At 38.5% G+C, this 22,939-nt stretch overlaps 3 protein-coding genes across 9 annotated transcripts; 2 read left to right on the top strand and 1 right to left on the bottom strand.

Moving 5' to 3' along the window:
* The first annotated feature begins 6 nt into the window (after positions 1 to 6).
* LOC103718322 lies at positions 7 to 10,549 on the top strand. 6 transcript variants are annotated; one of them, XM_026808948.2, is made up of 7 exons: positions 7 to 665; positions 8,758 to 8,872; positions 9,068 to 9,152; positions 9,229 to 9,294; positions 9,581 to 9,652; positions 9,844 to 9,904; positions 10,239 to 10,549. In XM_026808948.2, the coding sequence occupies exons 3-7, from the start codon at positions 9,075 to 9,077 to the stop codon at positions 10,286 to 10,288; spliced, it is 327 nt and encodes a 108-aa protein (XP_026664749.1). In that variant the 5' UTR covers positions 7 to 665; positions 8,758 to 8,872; positions 9,068 to 9,074; the 3' UTR covers positions 10,289 to 10,549. The 6 variants fall into 6 exon arrangements, 5 of the variants coding, with proteins under 5 accessions (XP_026664749.1, XP_026664748.1, XP_008805302.1 ...); XM_026808947.2 differs by having other exon boundaries at positions 8,758 to 8,909; XM_008807080.4 differs by having other exon boundaries at positions 10 to 274; positions 625 to 665; positions 8,758 to 9,152.
* A 3,318-nt stretch (positions 10,550 to 13,867) lies between these two features.
* Positions 13,868 to 15,047, top strand: LOC103718321 (zinc finger protein SHOOT GRAVITROPISM 5). Its single transcript, XM_008807077.4, has one exon. The coding sequence runs from the start codon at positions 14,073 to 14,075 to the stop codon at positions 14,577 to 14,579; it is 507 nt and encodes a 168-aa protein (XP_008805299.1). The 5' UTR covers positions 13,868 to 14,072; the 3' UTR covers positions 14,580 to 15,047.
* On the bottom strand, positions 14,648 to 22,893 carry LOC103718337 (alpha-ketoglutarate-dependent dioxygenase alkB-like). Of its 2 annotated transcripts, none has more exons than XM_039133360.1 (6): positions 22,559 to 22,893; positions 22,309 to 22,466; positions 17,176 to 17,314; positions 16,929 to 16,995; positions 16,726 to 16,847; positions 14,648 to 15,012 (listed from the first exon to the last, which is right to left on the bottom strand). In XM_039133360.1, the coding sequence occupies exons 1-6, from the start codon at positions 22,791 to 22,793 to the stop codon at positions 14,879 to 14,881; spliced, it is 855 nt and encodes a 284-aa protein (XP_038989288.1). In that variant the 5' UTR covers positions 22,794 to 22,893; the 3' UTR covers positions 14,648 to 14,878. The 2 variants fall into 2 exon arrangements, with proteins under 2 accessions (XP_038989288.1, XP_038989289.1); XM_039133361.1 differs by having other exon boundaries at positions 14,648 to 15,009; positions 22,559 to 22,891.
* Between the last annotated feature and the right edge of the window lie 46 nt (positions 22,894 to 22,939).

Genomic DNA, 22,939 nt, shown 5'->3' with positions numbered 1-22,939 from the left:
ATATTTTAGCACGACATCACTGCTCTAGAGCGACTTTAGAAACCTATCCTAAGTGACAAGTTTAACATCACTGGGTTGCATAGCGATTTAGGAGTGGGAGTAATTTGAGATACTTCTCTATAAGTTCATTGGTATGTAACCAAATACGGCAATCGAATCATATCATCCATATTATCCAGGATCTTGAGGTCATCACCCCATACCAAACACCAAGTATGGGCTGTTTGTTGGTGGTTGGCTAATTCTCTACGGCTTGGCCGACGTAGTCGAGGCGGTGAGAAAAGTGGCCGTTTCTACTGTATCATCTATATATATATAAATATAACAGTTATAACAATGATTATTAAATGTTAAAAATTTAATATACTATTTTTTGAGCCAAATAACGGTCATTTTAACTGTTATAATCTGGTTTCCATAGAAATCTAGTGGTATTACGTGCTATTTAGACGCTTCTCCGTCTAATCCATCTTAGAAATCCATCAAGTGGTATAGCGGTATAACTGTTATAATCTGTTATAATCGCTTCTCCGTCCTCACCTCCCAACCCGGTCCTCTCTCTCTCTCTCTGCGCGCGCGTTTTCTTTTCTGATTTCTTGTTTTCATGCATTTTTGGATCCTCAGAAGTCAAGAAGCGGATTGCTGATGCCATGAAGGACAAGCAGGTATTTTTTTTAATCACCAATAGATTTCTTATATATTTATGTTAAATGTGAGTTCTTGTGCTCGATCTTGTGCTAAATTTTTGATTTTTGTTTAGTCATTTTGATTAATAACACTGAGAATCAACATTTTCTCCTAATTTATTCTTGCCCCCCCCCCTCCTTTTTCCCCATCAATCAGCATAACAGATTGTGGATATTAGTTGCCCATTACCTGCTCGATCATTGGTCTCGATAGATTGATGGGTTTTGGGAGTATAATGGATGCATCACCTATCATTCTGCCATTGCCATGGAATTATTCATTATATGTGTCAGCAATTAATAAGATAGATTAATATTTTTATACATGTATATCACTTAGCAGTACATGCCTCAACTTAAGCACTCAGATGTTTGTCCTGCTTGAAACCTGGGAAAGCATGAGACACCTAGGTTGCTGGGCTGCCTAGCGCCCAGGAAGGAATGCCCGGTGACCCATCATCAACAACTTTGCTCTGCCGCTTCACTCTAGCTTCTAGATAGCTCTCTTAAGCATTTCGCAATACCCTTAACTGCTATTACTCATTCTTCTTTTTTTTCCCTCCATCACTTAAGCAATTTGTAATACCCTTGAACTCCTATCTCTCTTACTCTTTTCTTCGCCTCCACTAGATATTGAATCTTGAGTGATGCTAATAGTGCAGGTGGTCTAACATATTGATTTAAACCATTGGCGTTCCATCATTATTATCTTGTGAAAGCATAAGAAAGTTAATCTTTTCCAATTTCAGTATCTAAAGTGTATTCTTTGGTGGCTCATGTAGCTGTGAAAGTCATCCAGCTTTGCCATCTCCCCATCTACTTTTCCTTCTCATTATTGTGATAAATGGTGTGTCATCCAAGCAGTACACAACCCATCTTTCACAAGCATGCAAGATGTATTGAACATCAATTGTTAATATGGCGATTCTTACTATTCGTTTACATTTTTTTTTTGCTTGGCCTCGACGCAAAAAATTGCCATCACATAGGATGAGGCTCTAAAGCTATATATAAACATGTTGGTGCGGACACCAGTACCGGACCGCCAGTGACGCGGGTCTACGGTCGTCGCAGGAGGAGGGTCCAGCCACTCTCGTTATGGCTGGACTGATTTGATGTTAGTTTATTTTATGTCAACTTCTTAGGTTACATTGTCTCCTCAGAAGGTTTGTCCGCTGACCCTGATAAAGTCACTGCGATAGTCGAGTGGCCTGAACCAAAAACCATCATTGAGGTTCGTAGCTTTCATGGGCTGGCTACTTTTTACCGTCGTTTCATTAAAGGGGTTTAGTACACTAATGTCCCCAATCACTGATTGCCTAAAAAGGGGCGACTTTCATTGGACTAGCACTGCTGCTAACGCATTCCACGATGTCAAGAAGTGGATGACGGAGGCACCAGTTATGCATTTGCTTGACTTCAGTAAGGCGTTTGAAGTGGAGTGTGATGCATCTGGCCTTGGCATCGGTGGGGTGCTCAGTCAAGAACGCCATCCCATAGCATACCTTAGTGAGAAGTTAAACGAGGCTAAGCAAAATACTCTACCTATGATAAGAAATTTTATGCTGTAGTCCAGGCTCTCCAGTATTGGCGCCACTACCTGCTACCCAATGAATTCGTACTTTTCTCCGATCATGAAGCTCTTCGCTACCTTAACTCCAAAAAGAAGTTGAATTCTAGGCATGCCAAATGGGTTGAGTTCCTTCAGGAATATACTTTGGTGCTCAAACACACATCGGGTGCCTCCAACACTGCTGCTGATGCACTGAGCCGGCGAGTGACCTTACTCTCGACCATGTCTGTACAAGTTACGGGCTTCGAAAGACTCAGAGATGACTACTCCACTTGCCCCGATTTTGGAGAACTCTACAAAACCATTGCTGATGGACATGAACCCTCATTTAATGGATTTTATCTTCAGGATGGTTATTTGTTTAAAGCAGCAAAGCTCTGTATCCCACGGACATCAGTAAGAGAATTTTTGGTGTGGGAAGTACATGCCGGTGGCCTTTCCGGACACTTCGGACGAGATAAGACCATCGAAGAGGTCGAACGTCAATTCTTCTGGCCTAGCCTAAAACGAGATATTGCTAAAATCACTAGCCAATGTCGAATGTGCCAACTAGCCAAACACCAGAAACAAAACACTGGTCTCTACACCCCCTTACCGATACTTGATCGTCCTTGGCATGACATTAGTTTGGACTTTGTGCTTGGTCTTCCCCGTACTGTCCGATAACATGATTCTATTCTTGTTATAGTGGATCGTTTCTCCAAAATGGCCCACTTCATTCCGTGTTCCAAAACCGCGGATGCTTCCAAAGTGGCCAAACTCTTCTTTGCTGAGATTGTTAAACTTTATGGCCTTCCCCACACCATCGTGTCTGACCGGGATGTACGTTTTATGAGTTATTTTTGGAAAACTTTGTGGCACTCGGTTGGTACAAAACTTAAATTTTTCACTACTTACCATCCACAAACTGACGGCCAAACAGAAGTGGTAAACCGAAGTCTGGGTAACCTTTTACGGTGCCTTGTGGGTGAACATACTCGTAATTGGGATTCAGTTCTTCCTGTCTCACAGTTCGCATATAATAATTCAATCAATCGGTCCATCGACATGAGTCCATTTGAGGTCGTACATGGTTACAAAGCTCGAAAACCTTTAGATCTTTTACCAATGTCACCCCATGTTAGGATTTCTGAGTCTGCACACGCATTTGCACAACATATTCATGAGTTACATCAGAAAATCCAAAAGCGCATGCATGCTAGTAATGCTCAATATAAACTGCAAGCTGATTCTCATAGACGGGACAAAATATTCCAACCTGGGGACTATGTTATGGTACGTATTCGACTAGAGCGGTTCTCGCAGGGGACCGTTAAGAAACTGCAGGATCGTAGCACGAGACCATTTCAGATATTGCACCGGGTGGGCACGAATGCCTATGTTCTTGACCTCCCCTCAGATTATGGTATCAGCTCCACTTTTAATATTGAAGATTTGGTTGCTTACAAGGGTCCACCATCCATCCCAGATGACCCTTTTGTTGAGACCCATCTTGAGCCCGCTACCTCCCATATCCCTGAGTCCATACCATCTTCCCTTTGCCTCTCCCACCAGCACAGAAAGAACTTATTGATGCCATTTTAGACGAGCAAACTATTTTATCTAGTGCTGGTAGCATTCAGCGTTTTTTAGTTCGTTGGCGTGGCCGCCCAGAGTCCGATTCGACTTGGATCACACGAGAGGAGCTTCAGCGCATTGATCCGGACCTTTTGGAGTATTACCAGAGCTGCACTGCGCCGCATTCGTCGAGGTCGACTTCTTCTGACCCGGGGGAAGTTGGTGCGGACACCAGTACCGGACCGCCAGTGACGCGGGTCTACGGTCGTCGCAGGAGGAGGGTCCAGCCACTCTCGTTATGGCTGGACTGATTTGATGTTAGTTTATTTTATGTTGACTGGGTTTATGTACATATTGTTATGTTATGGCTTTTGTGGGATTAGTTTATTTGGAGGGACTTTTTTTTGGATTAGTTCATTTGGAGGGACCTTTTCGTATTTCGTAACCCTATATATAGGGTCTATGCATTTCTTGACAGGATGATGAATGTTGAATAAATTTGCTTTCCATCAATTTTCCTCTCTTCTCCCCTCTCTGTTCTTCTTCCTCCTCTTCCCTCTCCTTTCCTCTCTCCTCCTCCTTTCTCCCACTCCTCTCACGAGACAGTGCTGCATCACATGTCCTCATAGATTTATACATACTTTTTATATTTAACATCTATTAGTGCATTTTTAGTCCATGATTAGTTGTGAGCAAGTCCACCATACCGATCCGTATCGACCCATATTAATAATGCCATACTGTACTAATATGGTTTTAATATTTGATTTGGTCCATACCGAGTGAAACCGCCTCATGCTACCCGAAACTGGAATGTGTACCATTCTCTACTAACTTGTACCACCTGGTTTCGGGCTGTACTATGATAAAAGAGAGAAAAAGGAGGTTGAAAGTTGTCTCTATATAGGATGCCTATTGTACCATATTCGACCGTGGTGTACCAAAGTGATAGTGTACCAGTACAAGTATGGACCTTGGTTGGGAGTTGATGGATCAGTGGGGGGAGGGGGGGAGGGGGCGAGGGATTGTAGGAGATATAGATGATAGATAAGGTTCTATTTACCTTTCATATATGTAGATATGCCAATATTTTAAATGCATTGATAGAATTTGCATTGTAACGCAAAGATTTTTCTTGCTGCATCTATAGTAGATTCATTGCATAATTCATACTTTCTACCACTTGGTAGTTGGTGCTTAGTTACCATTGTTATGGACAACGAAGGATGTATATGACCTCTTTGTATGTAAGCTGTAATACTCATGCAACACATGAAAACACAAAGCACAAAATCTTTTTTTTTCATTTACCGTTAGGTATATATTTTACTTTAAAGTGTTTGTACTGTGTATCTCTCTCTCTTTCCCCATCCCCAATTTTTATTGGTGGTTCTTATTTGATGCAAGATCATAACCTTAGCCATTTTAGCCTACCACAGATCCAAGATATGGGACTGCTTGCTTGGTAAAGGTAAACACATACGAGAATGACATGGACTTGATGATCCAATTTTACCAATTTGTTGCAAGAAAGTGTGTCTCCCTAACCTGGCCAGTGGACTTGCAATTTAGTCTATTTTCTCTTATTATATATTTTTGTTATTCCACATGTTGTTTATTAAAACTTAAAAGCAATTAAGAAAAGAGTTTTTTTTTTTTTAAGTCTAGAATTTGGTGCAATCTAAAAGAAGATGAATTTTGCTAGATAATCTAGGTTCAAAGATATGGATACAAAAATTAATATTTTTTCTCTAATCTTAGAGAAATATTAAGATAAGATAAATTTCACATAAGCAATATTAATATAATTTTGTTCCATGTGTATCTAATTTATTGAAAAAATAAAAAATAGTCAATAGCTTAATCTGTTAGTTGCTTGAACAATAATCACAAACCTTTAGCCTTATTCCATATATCTAAGGTTGGGCCTTTAAAGTTTGACCTATGTTCTTTTATGTCTGCATCGGCGAATACATGCAACATCATATCAAGTAACCTAAATCTTGATGTGGTTTGTGAATGTCAGAATTAGGATTTGATGGTGACCAGTGGCTGCTTAAAAGAGCACTTTAATAGTTTTTAGGAAACACAATATGGAATATTATATTCAATGATACTCAATATATCTAACTAGGTAGTTCCTCCTTTATATGTGATTTGGGAGATATTATTAGCCTATTTGAAATTTTATTTTCCTAGAATAACTTACTAAGATTGTATGCAAGAACTCGTTAAAAAGTCCTATTAGGTCCCTTATGGACAAAGTGGATTATGGTAATTTTTACATTTAAAGTTGTTACAGCGGAGAACCTTTTTGTATAATAAAGTTTGAATGCTTAAGCATTCTATCATCTTGAAATATTTTGAGAAACTGTGGCCTTATAAGTAATCAAGTTTTGTAAGCAATTGGCTGTCCCTAAAAGTGAAAGTCAGCATATAGATATATAGAATGACAAATTAACTTTTGGGTAACTGTAGTAGCATTTCTACATCAAAACTTTAATTTATTCTTTGTTACCAATCCTCTTTGACTTGGCATTAATTATTATTCCATTTCTCCTTGTTGTATGGGAACTCCATGAAACTTGGAAGTATGAAAGTCCAAGAGATTTATTAGTGAACTAAAACCAAAAGATGTGATTCATCATAGGAAGAGCAAAACTATTGAAGCTGTAACATAAATTCAAACCAAACTATTAATGTCTTGCACCATCATGATATTTCAGAAAGAAATTCTGAGATTGCTTGTGTCCAAGTCCAAATTGGTCTTGGAAGTGTCACAGGCAAGATGGCTAAAAAGAAGGGTAAAGATTATAATCTATCTGCATATGGGAAAAACCATATTTGCTAAAGTGGCAAAAGAATATGAAAGTTATAAGTACTTCGGAAAGCAAGATCTTTAAGAAATGCATGGGTTACTCCAAAAGGACTTTATGGAAATATTATGAGAGACCAGATCCCATGGAAATTTATATTTGGTGGACAAGATGCTGCAAGTTAACTTTGTTGTGTTTCTTAATGCTCATGTTTTTTTTTTTTGCACTAACCAAAGTCAAAACAGATTATTTTTTAAAAAGACATTTTCAGATTAGACATAAGCAAATCTGGCTCGGTCCACCTGCCTGATCTGCTGGCCCAAATTTGGACGGGCTTAGGCAGGGGTTTTTGGCCTGTCAGGTCACGCTGGGCCTGGAACTTAATCTCTTATTAATTTTTGGGCCAGGCTTAGGCTAAACTGAAAGTATATAGGTGGTCCAGCCCAACCCAGCCCTCATACAGCAGAAAAAAAATCTCTTTCCACATCTTCAACTCAGCTACCATTTCTCCACCCTTCAGTTATCTGTTTAACCATTTTCTGGTTCAGGAGCATATTTGGGTGTGTGCAGGTATGGGGAAGCAAATCTCTCTCTCTCTAAAAAAGAAAAAGAAAAATAATCTAGAAAATGAAGTGCTTTAAGAGGATGTGGGAGCAAGTCTCCAGAGTGTGAGTTTCCTGAGAGCTTCTTAAGTAGGTGGTGTGCAGCACTCCAAACAGAAGTTTCCTGCTACTAAGCTCTGACTTAAGAATCTTTGGCCAATCTTTCCATTATTCTAGACCATAAATATCAGCTACCATGCATACTCACATCAGATGAGTCCATCTTTAAGCCTCATGGTTATTGACCATACATGCCATTATACTAATTGAATGAATTGAAGTCAGCAGTTCTCATTCATTTATGTTTCAAATGCTTGTTGGTTGCATTTTACCTTGTTCAGCTTTTCCTGCGTCAGGACTTATTCCTGTCTTCTATCAGCATCCAAATCCATACCTCACTGAAAAGCGGGGAAGGGAATATTAAGTATATATTAAATCTTAAATTCACCTTTCTCTTCTTAGGAACCCAGGTTGAGACCCTACTAATCACACTACCTTTTATCAAACTCCATAGCCCTAATTTTTTCAACTAAAATTCAGCTTACAGCTTCTCCTTGATAGCATGTCCAGTAACATCTGGTAATTAGCGTTTATGTCTTCTCAGCTTCTCTATATCAGAACAAAATCACTCCCTCATGCTTGTAGCAATGCAATCATAGCTACCCTACCTGTCATAATCCTGTAATTTTTTGGTTCAACCACTTAAAAAACCAGTGTTCTAGACCTATTCTTAAGTAATAACAACTATCATACAATATGCTACTACTTATATCAAATATTAATTTCTTTTTTTGATTGTAAGATAACTGACTTCACAAAAACAATATTATACAGAGAGATGAAGGCTTCTAGGTTAATTTAAAGACATTACATGTAGCTTCTAATTGTAGGATAGACAAAATTTAACCTGGAACCTTACTTGAAACAACTATAAAGGAAGTAAAGAGAGCCAGAGAGGGAGAAGAAAGAAGAAAAACCATTTGGCATATGGATATGCAAGTAAGGTTGTTCTCTAGCTAGTGGCAACACTAGAGATATACTAAAATCCTGCAATCATAACCGGTGATCTTTTTCCCAACTATTTGGTGCCATCTAATTAATCTAACACCAAGCTTTCCAATTATAAATCACATTCAATTTCAGTAAAAGACTTTTCAAATCTTTTCCACGCTTCCGTCATGCTGTTCTATGTTTTCCCTATTGGTGACATTTCAACATAAATCTAAGCACCTCTCTTTTATCAAGGTCTCCTTAGATCTTTTCTGCACATAGCTATATCAGTTGAGTCAACTTTCATCACTTTATATTCAATTTGTTCAGCTCTGCTTTCTCATATAATTTTTTATCCTGTCCTTTGTAGTTTATGAAACAATGTACTTATAATATTATGAGTATGATATTGTTGAATTGTCCACATAAATAAGCACGATGTAGAGTTGAAGTCTCCTAAAGCCTGCTTGCTTGATTGCTTTGTTAGTCCTGACTATTATCCAATACAAGAGTACCAACTAAATTTCTTTCAGGAACCAAGCACTCCCATATTATTCCTGAGACTGGAAGTTGGTGTCAACTGGGATATTTAGAAGACAACAGGAACAACCTTTGTGCCCTTAAGCCTCTCTGAATCATTTGCACAAGGTCTTTTCTGCATCAGAGTCAGAGTTTTCTTGTAACTGTAATACTCACCTTATCCTATCTATATCTGGTTGACCATGCAAAGATGATCCAACAATCAATCCATTGTATTTGGACTTTACATTTTCTTCCTGGCAAGGATGTGATAATCAGCTGAAAGCATGTCATCATAGATTCTGATGTTACCAATAACAATAGGGAAGAGATGGCCATTGATGAGGCTGAGTGTGAGTCAAGTGAGTTTGCAGGAAAAATGCTTACTGAGCAGAAAATGCAAGAGCAGGTAGATTATATATCGATTCTATCATTTAGGATCTATACTTGAGAAATGACTGAAAGTTGAAATGAACACATTACAGCAATTGGAGATGTTAAAGCAAAGCCAGAAGTATAATCCAGAGGACCGATCTGCAAGCATTGAAAATGTATGTTCCTCTTCTCTCTCTCTCTCTCTCTCTATTTGCGTGCATGCATGTGCATGTCTCTGTGAAGTCACAATGTGAGGTTTGAATGGACCTTTGCATGGAGTAATATACCTTGAAATTTAAAGATGGATGTGTCTGCATTCTGAGGGTAGTATGCCCTTTCTTCTATTTCCTTGGTCCGCTTTCTCATCCTTGTGGATGATCAACTTGTCTCCTGTAGTATGGTCCTTCAGACAAGATTGGTTTTAGTGATTGATTCCTTTGGTCCAATTCTGTTCTGATGCAGCTGCACGAGCAATTGGAGGGGGCTAATTTTGGTAGCAGTGCTGCAATTCTTACACCAGATCTAATTCAAGAGGTGGTTAGGAGAACCTCACCCTCTGTCGAGGCGTCTGAAGAATAAATGGTTTTGATGATTGATTCAAATACATCTCTTTTTTTTATCTCTTTAGCTGTAATCTTTTACCGCTTCGTATACTTTTTCTATCTTTATCTTTTAGATGAGCCATGGACTCAAGCTTATTTCAGTAACTATTGATTCTTGTCCAGATTCAGTCGTGGTTATCTACTTCCACAGTGTTACCTGCAGGCTTTGATTCGATGTTGGGAGGTATAAAGGATTAGTTGCTTCATTTTGACAATTGTTTCATTAATTTGAATGTTGATTAAGTTGGTTGTGCTGAGAAATCATTGGCCAGTGTGACTGCCAGCATTAGTGATGCTTAATGGACAATTTGTACAGGATATAACAGTGTTCATTTAGGTTATAATAAATGATGAAAAAAAAGGGGTTAATTTATCCAATTTTGGCTTTCAAGATAATGAAAAAGCCTAATTGCAGGGTCTACTAGGGTCAGTGCTACCGGTCACGAGTCGCTATATGGCTCACTATCTGATAATATTTATATGAGATTTGGCAGGATCATGTATGTTTTATGCTGCAGGATACTGGTCAGGACACCAACCTCCAAGAACGTGCACCCACCAGCCGTAGACGCATGGGCCCTGCATCGGTGCATGATGTAAAGAATCTCTCTGAATTCTTCCACAAAATTCCTGAATGTTTTTCGAGGTTTTGAAGGAAGTGCCGAGACTTGAAAAGAATCAGGTAATTTTTTTTTTACCAAGTATCTTATAGATATTATTATCACTGTAAACATATGTCTCGAAAAGAATCAAGTTTTTATAATTGTCATATGATATCATAATAAGATATGGTGATAATAACTGTGAGAACATTTATCAGTTTTCTTCATTTGATATGCAGTGTCATGGTAAAAATTCTGTTATAACTTTGATTCCATAATTTTACATTGAAATCAAAGCACCCACCAAGACACTTAAAATATCTCAATATTTCCTATCCCAATACAAACCCAAGCCAAGAACGTAAAGCATGACATGATCATGCGGTTGGCAGTGCATGTATGAGAAACTGTATCATGTAGCAATCAGCCCATGGATCTCATCGACAAAGGTATTGTTCACTCCACCTGCATCACTAGTTCTATAGTCAAAGAAAGGTAGCACATCAAATCCATGAAGGACTGCCCGTGTCTCTCTCTGCTCGGACTTTGGCTAAAGACCATAAATCCTATCTCAGGACCACTGTAAGATTACCATGGTCCCCAACCTGGATTCCCAGCATGCATCCCACTATATCAGCCTGCATTCTCCATGATGACACAAAATCTGTGGGGATCCATCAGATGGATGCAGACATCCGATCAGCTCCATTGACTAGCCACCGTTGCGTCGTTGTGATGTTCGATCAACAGTTGGTTATCGATCAGACTGTTCGTAGGATGCGTACACTGGAGCATCATGTGCCACCTTGGAAGCTAGCAGGTTCTTAGAGGACCACCAGAGAGACTTAATGGACTGAAGCATGGCCAAGCCTCAACTTTTAAAGCTAAGCTGATGGGGACCAAAGATGGCCACTAGGTGCTCCTCAGCAGTAGTGGGAGACCATGATATATAAATCATTGTCCAAAAAGGGTGCAAGCTCTCCACCTCACTTACATCACAGACACAGGACCTTGTGGTTTTGCTGAGAGCATCAGCCAAAAGCTGAGATTAATGGTGGAGTACCTCTCCTCACACATGCTTCATGTCTCCTTGGCTCCAAAAGCATTTCCCTTCAAAAGATGCTAACCACCAACCTACTAAGATATTGGGTGCAGGCAAGGAGATGCCAGGGGTCAGGTAAGGGGACTGTGGCAGGCTTTACTTCTGTAGCAGATGTGATGTGATGATTTCATAGTAGGAGATGTTTTGCAGAGAAGCAGTAGTGATTAGGGTCACCTCACCTTTCTTTTCCCACTAAGTTATGCTCTTGGAGACAAACTCTGAGCTGTGATTGAGAGTGAGAGTATTGATTTCAGTGCTCATGCCAATCACTCTCTCCAGTCTCCTTTGCAAACTCATCTGAAAGTTTGCTTCTGCCAAAGACTGTTGGGATTTGTCCAAAATTATTGGCCTCCTCTCTCTCTTTTTTTTTTTTTTAATATATATATTTTACTAAAACAGATGTATCATACATTATCGATATGGATACAACAAAAAAAATCAAAAGTTAATATTCAGAAGTGCACCTGCCAGCTTCCTCTCCCCCACCCAAAGAATATTTTCGGAATGGTTGGCCACATATGAGACCATTTCATCCGCTGCCCTATTGGCCTCTCCATACACATAATTTGCCTGTAAGATCATTCCACCATGGACTATAGCTCGGATGTCCCTAAGTAATGGATGGTAGTCATTGATCTCCTCTCCACCATGAGTTAAATAAACACAAAAAAAAGCTTTATTTGAATGATAATATTTAACTTGAATGGACCATAAGCTAAAGATAATATTTCTTCTGAGACCTATTCAAATTAAATTTCAAGTTAAATAATATATTCATTGTTTAACTTAAGTTTCAAAAAAGATAATATTTAACTTGAAATTTAATTGCTTTAGCTTATGGTACATTCACTGTTTAATTAAATAGGTTTCAGAAGAAAACAAATTACAGTAACACCACACAGAATAAAAAACTAGGAATGCCTGTATACTAGTGAAAATCCACTGTAGATCTTCAAAAAGCATCTAATATTAAGGGGACTAAATATAATTTATTTATTTATTTTTTAACATCCAAGGTGAAAGGCTTACATATGACAGTGATAAATGGGCTGCAACACTTGGCATATTGTCCAGCTGCCACACGTGCGTCCTTTGCCAGCTCGATGAGTTATCCATGTCAAGGACTGGAATCTTGAGCCAGTCAAAAGAAAGGATGGTACCACCTGACATGCTGCTTCCTCATCAGTCGTAGATATAAACTTGAAACCATCATTAAAATTAATGCAAATAATTAGTTTAGCACCAGCCAAGCATCACATTGTATTTACAAAACGCAAATTCCATAAACACATTTCGACAGGCATCAATTCATCGAAAATTTGATACTACTAACTTCGTAGAATAAGTTGAACTTAAATTTTACAGTATTTATTTCGGTACAAAAGTTTCTAATTTTCAGAAAATGATCAAGAGCACCTCATGGAAACAGATCTCACACAAGGAGATTTGTTCCTCTCTTTTTTTTGATATCATTTTTGGAACCCAAAATATTCAATGAGAAACAAGGCTGAAATTGGATCGGAAACTAGTATATCTATATTCATATTTATTTTGTTTGAGGAATATAAATACAAATATGAATATTAGTCGGATGTAAAAATTTATGTAAATATTTATTTGAAAGAATATATATACAAATTGGATAATATATATATATATATATATATATATATATATATATATATATATATATGGATATGGATATAAGTCAAATAGTTAAATTTTATGATCATAGAATAAAAAATAAATTTAGTTAATAATATATTTATTTATTTCTCTTGAAAGTTCATAATTATCATATACGATTAAATGTGATTAAAAATAAAAACGGTTATTCAGATATAAATTGGATAGTTGTCTATTTAAATATATATCTATTTTTTTAATGGATATGGATACGAATATTAGTTAAATACTTAAATTTATATTCATATCTAATTCAAATATAAAAATAAATTCGAACAGATATTATCTAATTTATTTTTACCTCTAACCAAAAAAAGTACAATAAATCCGTCCCGAGCAGCGCTATAGGTTTGGCGGTCCGATCCATTTTCACCCTAATGAAAAAATACAACAAATCTACCCCTAGGAGCATAGAATTGGCAGATACATGAAAAACTTACATGCAAAATGGTAAATAAAATCTTAGGTTAATTTGTACGGCGCAGACAACGTAGGCCTGCCCCTGGAGCGTTAAAACTCCCTCCAACTCACACACGTGCCAATGCAATTATTGCACTCTTTAGCATTTTGCCAACCCATAAAGGGCCAAACAACAAAGAACGCGGAAAACAAAGGCAACAAGAAAAAGTGAGCATGTCCCACCGCCAATAGATCTAATTAGCAAGGATCCAAATTGGACCAATACCATCCAAGCCAGAAAGAACCAACCAAATTCTGAGATAAAGCCTTTTTTTTTTTGAAAAAATTCAGGATGAGATGGAAGAATAGAGGCTTGATTACAGATCTTAGTCAAAAAAAAAAAAAAAACCTCATCCACTTGCATTGTAAATGCACAAAATTGACAGTGATACTCATCACAAGAACTAAGATTCACCACATTTTTAAGGTGGAAAGGACACCACCCCCTGATAGCATGGGCATGCTGGTAAATTAGCTACTGGGAAAACAGAATATAAAGACCCATGTCACCAACACATCACCACCTTGGTTTCATATTCCTCAAGTCTTGTTCCATGGAAGAAGATGATGAGAGAGAACTAGAGTTACTACTCCCTGCATCCTCCTTAGCTCATGTTACCTGCAGGGCACCGAAGTCTGCAGTGATAACCGAGCCTGCTGACCATCCATCACTTGACCTGAGCTTGTCGATGAGTGTTGGACCATGGAGGCCACCTTCAAATGAGGATGCTAAGAGCAACATGAGAAATGTGCAAGCACTGAAGCAACAAACTGCGGAACAGATCCGACTTGCTGCTGTAGAGAAGGCTTATGCCGAGCGAGTGAGGGAGCTGACGAGGAGGGAGCTGGAGCTGGCGGAGAAAGAGTTTGCACGAGCTAGGATGGTGTGGGAGCGAGCTCGAGAAGAGGTGGAGAGGGTGGAGAGGATGAAAGATATGGCCACCAGAAGAATCAATTCCACTTGCATGGAGATCACCTGCCAGGCTTGTCGGCAACGGTTTCGACCATAGTAGGACACTCCTATAAGATTTCTGCTTCAGGCTTTTTTCTTAGTTCCTGGTTTGCGATCATGATCTCATTATTTTTCCATTTTAACTCTTCCAAGTCCACATCCCAAAGAGGAAGGCTACGGACAAGTTGTATAAAAGAAAAAGATATCCTCCTCTCCCATCCCTATTTCTTCACCACTTCTTCCCATTTTCAACAACAAGCCAAACAGCTCGATCTACATTCAAATTAGTAAATTGCCAGATGGTGGAAAAAGCTGGATGTTTCAATGTAGGAACTGCAATAACTAAATTTGGTCAACCTATCTGGTGTTGATATTTATTCTTGAATATCTGATGTAATCCATGAAGAAGCAGTCATCTTTGCCAGAAAAATGTGACAAGAGGGCAGAAATATCTGCATGTTCATCACCTGTAAAGATCCCTGGTATTCCTGCTAAATTAGATGCCAAGGAGACAGTTTAGAGCACACACCAATGGAGTTTGGCCACAGGAAATGCATATTACATTGGTGAAAAATAATAATGAATTAAAGCAGCACTTAATTAAATGTGATGGTCCTCTATCAGTAAAATTTTGTAGATAACTGTGTGCCTACTGTTTCGTCAAAAGAAAAAAAAAAGTGATGGTCTATAGCCTCTTCAAATTATGTTTCTTAAGTTTATACTGTCATATTTTGCATAAACAGTCCATACCATCATAGAGCTTAGAAAAGAGAACAAAATAGGTTTGGTTATTGAGATATATTTCTTAGTTGTTCATCAGAAAGCAATCCAGTAAAGACTGGGGGAATGCTAGTATCCTTTCTTTTCAGAGATTCCCTGCTTTTATAATCATTTTAAGAATGAAATCCAGCATGGCAGGCAATAACCCCAACTTCAGCACAGAGCTAGCAAACTGACAAGCATATGGTAAAGAGTCTATGCCTGAGCCCTTTCCAGTAACACAGTAAGTGCTAGAATCCACTCCTAAGACAATTCGTGATGTTCAGCCCATGGCATCTGTAAGTATGCAACACAAGGTGCAGTAAATGAGGTTTCCGACAGCATTACATTTTTATTGTCCAACATGAGCTCTGCCCATGAAAATGACAAACAACCATATACGGTTAAAAGAACATATCAACTGGTCATGGAATTTTTTAAACTTTCATTTATAGGACACATCAACTGATCACAGAATTTTTCAAATTTTCATTTATGGGACACTACTTGCAGTTTGAAGTTCAGTAAATGTTCGAAACTACTACAAGATGGGGGCAACCAAGAAAACAATCAATGCAAACGAAAGTGTTGGATCAAGACAGAAGACAACTAAGAAAATAGTCTTCTTAAATTTTTGCTAGTAATTAATGCGAGTTACAGTGTGAAATTAATGCAAGAGAGGAGAGAATCGAACAAAAAAAAACAGTCTTTCTAATTTTTGCTACTATCAAATGCAAACTACTGTGTAAATCAAAGTCCATCCAGGATTTCTGCTTTGCCCTTTCTTTTCCAAATTTGCTTGCAGCCTCATGATTTAATAATGAGTACTTCTTATACACTTCAATTTGTTATCACTAATACGAAATTCTCTGCAACTCCACATCCATCCAGAAGTCCTGCCTCTTCTCTTAAGTCCAATCCTCAGCTTCAGGACTTGGTATTGAGGAGTAATACATACACTTCAATTTTGTGAGATGCACTTCATTTTGCTTGTCTCTCTCAATATAGACAAACAATCACGATGGGTCTATATCTTGTTAAAAACATATACTATGCTGAATAATGTCTACATGAATTGGTATTAGATTTCTCTCATACAATCAGATAAGAGCACAAGATGGTTCGTAGACTTCAATAACATGCTAAAGCAAATTGAAAAAGATGAACTATGCATTTAACTGTCATAAACACTAGTCTCTTAGGTTTTGGCATGGTTCTTGTCACACATCTTTATTTGACATGATACACTTGCCCAGAGACTAAGATAATCAATGGAAAAAACTCAATGAATTCATTTTTTATATCCAATTATTCACAAGCAATATATTGCTAGAGTGTTTTATACAGGTCCTGAAGCTGCAAATAGGGAATATCAAGACCTTCAATATAATTCAAAGACAAGGAAACAAAAATGAAACAATAGCTTAACTGAAACATTCACTAACCATGGAAGCATTCCCTTGCTTGCCCAGCCATAAGCACAATGTAGCCACCACGCAGGAGCATGGCTCTTGGGTTATCCTCCCTTGATTTTCCTCCAAGGAGAGCGAAAGATTTGCAGCCCAGGCTACAAAAGAAGGTATATAAGCAGAGTAATTGTAGCATGGTACTAAAAGCTTAATAATGAAAGGAAATTAAATTACAATACCTTATGCTCATTATAGGCTTACTCCAATCTGCTCCAATGTCATCAAGGTGACCACCAAGCATATCACCTGTGATTGGACCAGGCCAAAAAAAATGCCTTCCTTCAGAAATCCATAGATGATGCTATTTGTTATCCAATATTCTCATACCAAAATTGGCATTCTATGTTTCATTAACTTCCAAAGTATATTCTAGTTGCAAAGAACAGCTAGAATAAGCAATAGATTTCAGTTATACCGCTGACATACTTGGACCAAAATAGTTTACTATTGGAGCTTCTGGCTGAAACTCTTCCCCTGATGGCATGGCAGGTATAGCCATTTTCTTAGAAAGCACACAAAGTGCATCAGGTATCTTGTTATGGGGGAGAGACACGTCATAGTTGCGCTACACCACCAACAAATATAGAATATATAAAAATAATTAAGGAACAAATAACCAATGCAATCAAACAAATGGAAGTATGTAAATAAATGTTAAGAGGATGCAATAAGCAGAAAGTTGGCAGCCACAACAAAAAAATAATGGAGAAAGAATGAAGTTTCTGCTTTAAACAGAGAATATTTCAGGTTGTTTAGAAAATAGCAGTAATAAATTGGAAAAATTAAAGAAAAAGGATAGCAATCTATCTACCAAATTGCAGCTTGCCATTATGATTTAACATATAGAGTCTCTTGTGCACCTAAAGGTCATACCAGAAGATTGGATTGGAGAGTAATAACAAGTATATAGCTCTCCAGCCCAGAAGGTTGTTTCTTAAAAACATATCAATGATAAAAACAAAAATAAAAATAAAAGTATATGCAAGAAACAAAGTTCTTATTAACTAGAATCCTTACAACCAATTGATTACTAGTCTCATAATTTCCAAAAGCTTACCTTAGAGGAGTAATTTCCATTTTTCTGGCTACCCAGGTCAAGCCAACTTTCTTTTCAATTCTGTGTTTGGACTTTGGACATGATTGTTTTATTGATCAACTAAAATTTCATGCTCATTATTTCAACATCTCTCCATGGAACATATGAACCCCCCCTCATGATGTGTTTGGGCCTATTCAGTTTTTTTCTGGTTTGTCTGATTAAGAGCTGTTGTAGTTTAAAGTACTGGTGCTAATTCCTACACCACCTCTCTGGTATGGGGTATGGGCATACTGTATCTATGTATGTTATGCTAGTCTGATACATAGTCAAAATATGCAAGGCATATCTTCTACCAGTTCCCTACTAGTATGGTAATTTTCGGTAGTGACCAGTAAGGTCCAATACATAAAACCATGGTTCGCCGTATCGGTCTGAACTAGAAAACACGGATCGTATCGTACCGTACTGGTTCGATACCAGTATCCGATACATGTGGCGTGCCAACACTCGGTATACCAAAAAGATCTCATATCGTATCGTACCAACATAGTGCTACTATGGCACCGGTACAGAGTCGGATATCAAGACGGCGAACCTTGTATAAAATCATGGTCTTTTTTTTCTTTTTTTGCCATATCCAATGGAAATAGTTATTGAAGATTTCTATGCTTAATCATATCAATATGGTGTGAATGGATCTTAACCGTTGTATTTTGAATATTAGGTGGTCCAATATCACATGTGACCTAAAGGATTTTAATGATTCGATCTTATATTGTAATTGCCTATTTGTTTAATAGTAAAAAGGAGATGCATGGATGAAATGGAGCACACTGTGCAGCTCTCACTTCCCCCTTCTTTCTATATTTCTCCTCTTAGTCCTCTACTCTCCTGTCGCTTATTCTCTTATTTCATACTAGTTCTCAAATCCAATCACACTGCTTTGAACGGTGCAGTCTTCTCTGAGCTTTCCCAGTTGAAGAATATTTGCCTTAACAGAACCTAGTTTTAACCTTACAAACAAAGTACCATGAGTCCAAATATTGAAAGAACCTTTAAACCAGTCCTATTCTTTCTTGGTAGCAATCTGGCAGCAATCTTGGACCTTGGCTATGCTATGAATATGTAAACTTTCCTTCAATTATCCTTTCTTACATATTTTTTTTGTTGTTTCTTATCAATTGTTTGACAGGGACGACCATCTGCTAAGCATTTGCTTCTCTGATTTTTTTGGAAAAAAAGATGAAAATCTTGTGTTGCTTTATCCAAAAAGCTATTTGGTTACTGCATATGCTACGTTTGCACTATATATTTGGTATGACGATTCCTTCATGCAAGCCAAAATGACAGCAAAGATCAATAGACTCGAGGTGCTGCCCCATGTATGACTTTCAATAATAATTGGCCAAGGTAATACATATACATGCAGAAAAATTGCAGAACAAGCTTTTCAATTGCAATATATTCACTTTAATAAGCAGATTGTTTTGCTTTCTAGCATTAACTATGATTGACTCTGTGCATTATGTTGATTCCTATATCTGCTATCTGATTACTGCATTACTAAAATTATTGCCAGATACCACGACGATAGTTGATCAGGGCTGAACCAAGCTCTATCATGTTGAAAAGGAAGAATTAACTCAGTTCAAATGGTCCATCACTGCACACGTGCTTAAGAGCTAAGGTAAAGAATGGCAGTTCTCTCAGGATGGAAGATGCAGAGGAAGATTGAAGTACAAAGATTCCCAAGTCATGACATGATTATGAAATGGCATGGAAGCCAACAATACAACCACATATATTTTAAGACATTCAAGGACGTATGGGTGTCCAGCAAAAACTATTTTTTTAGTGAAAAGCATACTGAGATTATTTTTGTACCTTCTTTATTATCCTGAATGTGCAACAAGTTGACAAGCCTAAGGGTAAATCACAGTACTCTTATGAATTACATGGTTACCAGCCTCTCACAAGAGACACTTAAAGTTGCTAACTGTGACCACATAGAGAGACAAATTCAGGGTGGTAATGGTTTTTACAAGGCTACAGCTGTCTCAGATATTGGAGAACACTCTACAATGGTGACAATCCAAGAGAACTGACACTGCAAGAGGTGGTAGAGTTAATTGAATAATGGCACAGTAGGATGTCACAACTACAGTGACAGGCAACACCAAGTGTATGCATTCTAATCCGTAAATCAACATGATTAAGACTTATTTGGACTCATATGGCAACACCATTAGGGCTAATCAGCCACATCCAGCTCATGGCTATGGAAATTACAAGCAGCAGTCATGCCACCAGTCTTCATCTTCCACTGCCCCCTAGAATTTCTCCCACTTTCATGATCTTTAGTTGGTCCACATCTTGGGCCAAAGACTAGGGAGCTTCAGATTTGATGTGAAACAATACAAACAGATAATCCATTTGAAGTAAATTTACACGCTCCTGTTTGTGTTACTCTTGATGACAGTTCTATGAACGTCCCAACTCTTTCTTGTTTTAGTCATCTACTCTAAAGTTTTCAAAATTTTCCCTTACTTTAAGTAGACTACAAGATCATAAAAAAGAGATTTTTGCATTTAATACTGAAAAGTGATTATATGTTTATTTTGGCCTCAAAATCCAAGAAGTGCATGTATATCCTTCTGGAAGTCTGAAATTTGCATATATGCCCCCGACACTAGATCAGATCATCCAAATGAAAAGGAACATCAGACATAAATACAAAAACATACATATATACTTCTACATATACACATGAAAACACATAAGTATATGCACATGTAGAACACCAACATGGAAATTTAGATGGAGGGGTGCACGCTGCAAACGAACCGAGCAGTTCATAAACAGCTTGAGCTCAGCTTAATATCAAGTTCGATCCTACTCGTTCATATACCAGCAAGCTAAGTCCAAAACATAAGTTTGGGCTCACTTGGTTAACAAGCCAAGGTTGAGCTACATGTGCTTATTCAACTAAGCTCGTGAATAGGATACACTGTGCGCACCCGTATCTCTTTACTCTCCCCACTTCTCCATCTATGTTACTCATCTGCTTCATCCCCAATCTCTTGTTCATCCCCTACCTTCACCCTCCGGTGCTTAGCCTGCATCTCATGCTCCTCTTGGTCTGCCGACCATGTCTTCCATCATTGCCATAGAAGCCCAATAGAACAACCTACCCCTTACTCCCTTCTCCTCTCCATATCTCACTCTAACTCCAACTCACTCAAACCTAATACCTAAATCATCGTCACTCTCCCTCAGTCCCTCACCCTCCCCTTGGCATCCTATGCTATTATCATTGTTATCTTCCCAGTTGTCATCATCCATCCAAGATCCAACTAGGGAGATCCCTACTCCCTTGCCCCATTAACCCCATTAACCATGGGAGCCTGAGAATCCAAGGACCAGCAAATTAGGGCATTGAGATCTCAGCAAGCTATTGTTCTAGAGGGCCAAACTTAAACACCTATCTAACAAGGTACTCCCTTATCTCCTCTTAACAATAGCCCATCCCTCTTCTACCTATCCCCATCTTCTCTCTACACTTGGGTTCAGCTCATTTGGTAAACCGTTTGATTGGAGCTCGAGCTCGAGCTAAATTCATATAATCACGCGAGCCGAACACAAGCAAGCCAAACCTTACTTATTTTTGTCGCACTGAGTTTGAGCATATGTGCTTAAGCCAAGCTTGAACTTGTTTGCTTGCACGAGTAATGTTATACTCAGCTCGGCTATCCTTGTTTGCACCCCTATTTAGATATGCCTCTCCAAATACTGAAAATTATATTTAAAGGCAAAATAGTCAATTGACGAGTTTACTTTCACCTAGCCAACCTAGGTTAAAATGATGGAAGTGAGATGTAGGATGTATATGCAAACTGCAAACTATAGGATAGGCATAATGACAGTTTCTACTTTTTAAAAGGTTAATAGACATAATATTTTGGGAGCTTACATGCAAAAGTACCTTAAATTATTGAGTGACCTTCTGGTCTCATTGCAGGTTTCCGTACCTAAAGACAAGGAGAAAATTGGAAAATGTTGAAAAGCAGAACTAAGGTATTATTTACACTCTCTGTTATTCTTGGTGTTGTTCATTCTCTTAATCCTCATCTCTAAAAACATTACCGTCCTGGCCGACTGGCCGTCCATTATTGTCGACGAGTAAGTTTCCTAGCATAATCTGAATGAAAGTATGAAAGCCAAAATCTGGTTTCTTGGAAAGCATGTTCCTACTAATAGTCAGTCACCATGCTCCTACTTAATAGTCAGCCACTCTATGCCATCTAATGCAAATTTAACATTTGGTCCCTTTCTGGCTAACACATTACTGTCATTGTGCTGAACCGCCAGTTTCACATGTAGCACATGTTTTGCACGATTATTGTTTCCTAATCACTCAATTTCTTTCACTGTAAGATGCCATCCAGTTTTCTACTATAATTTCAGGTAACTAGAAGAAAAGAAACAGCATTTGAAATTGGAAACAAAATTCTAATGGATACCAGAGCGATCAATGAAGCAGAAGACGGGGCGATCGAAACCAGGGCGCTGGAATCTATAAATCCCGGGAGGGGCATCTCCGCCGCGCTCGAAGGATTGGAGAATAGAGAGGAAATCGACGAAGCCCGATGGATCGGTGGGGCTGCGTCCTGGCTTCTTCCTGCAACCAATTGCAGCGGATTGGGATTCGGCATTGAAACCCCAGAGAAGGGGACGGGGGGCTTAATGCTTTGGAGGGGAGAGGGGAGGGACCTGGATTTGGGGTTGTGGGTCTTGTGGAGCTTGTAACGCTTCTCGGCCAGCCGAAACGCGGTCCGCTCCGAATCCACCGGCTTGGCTCCGGACACCGTGGCGTCGCCGGGTTCCTCTGTCCGACCGTCAGTAGAGTGGCTTGAAGTCGGCAAGTCGGCGACCAGAAACGCATCGCACTTGTAACATTTGTTTTGCGACCTGATCGAGTGGTGCCGTAACGGTTGCATTCCATCATTTCGGGGTTACCACAATAAATACAAAATTATTGGAATTTCGGGGTGACTACAATAAATACAAAATTATTGGATCCATCCATCCAACTTCCATGCCGATTGCAATGTAAGTCTTTCCGTATAGATAACAATGTTTTTTCTCATTGTC

Source organism: Phoenix dactylifera, chromosome 14, assembly GCF_009389715.1.
Source record: "Phoenix dactylifera cultivar Barhee BC4 chromosome 14, palm_55x_up_171113_PBpolish2nd_filt_p, whole genome shotgun sequence".
Classification (NCBI taxonomy): Eukaryota; Viridiplantae; Streptophyta; class Magnoliopsida; order Arecales; family Arecaceae; genus Phoenix; species Phoenix dactylifera.
This window is presented reverse-complemented; position numbering and strand designations above follow the sequence as displayed.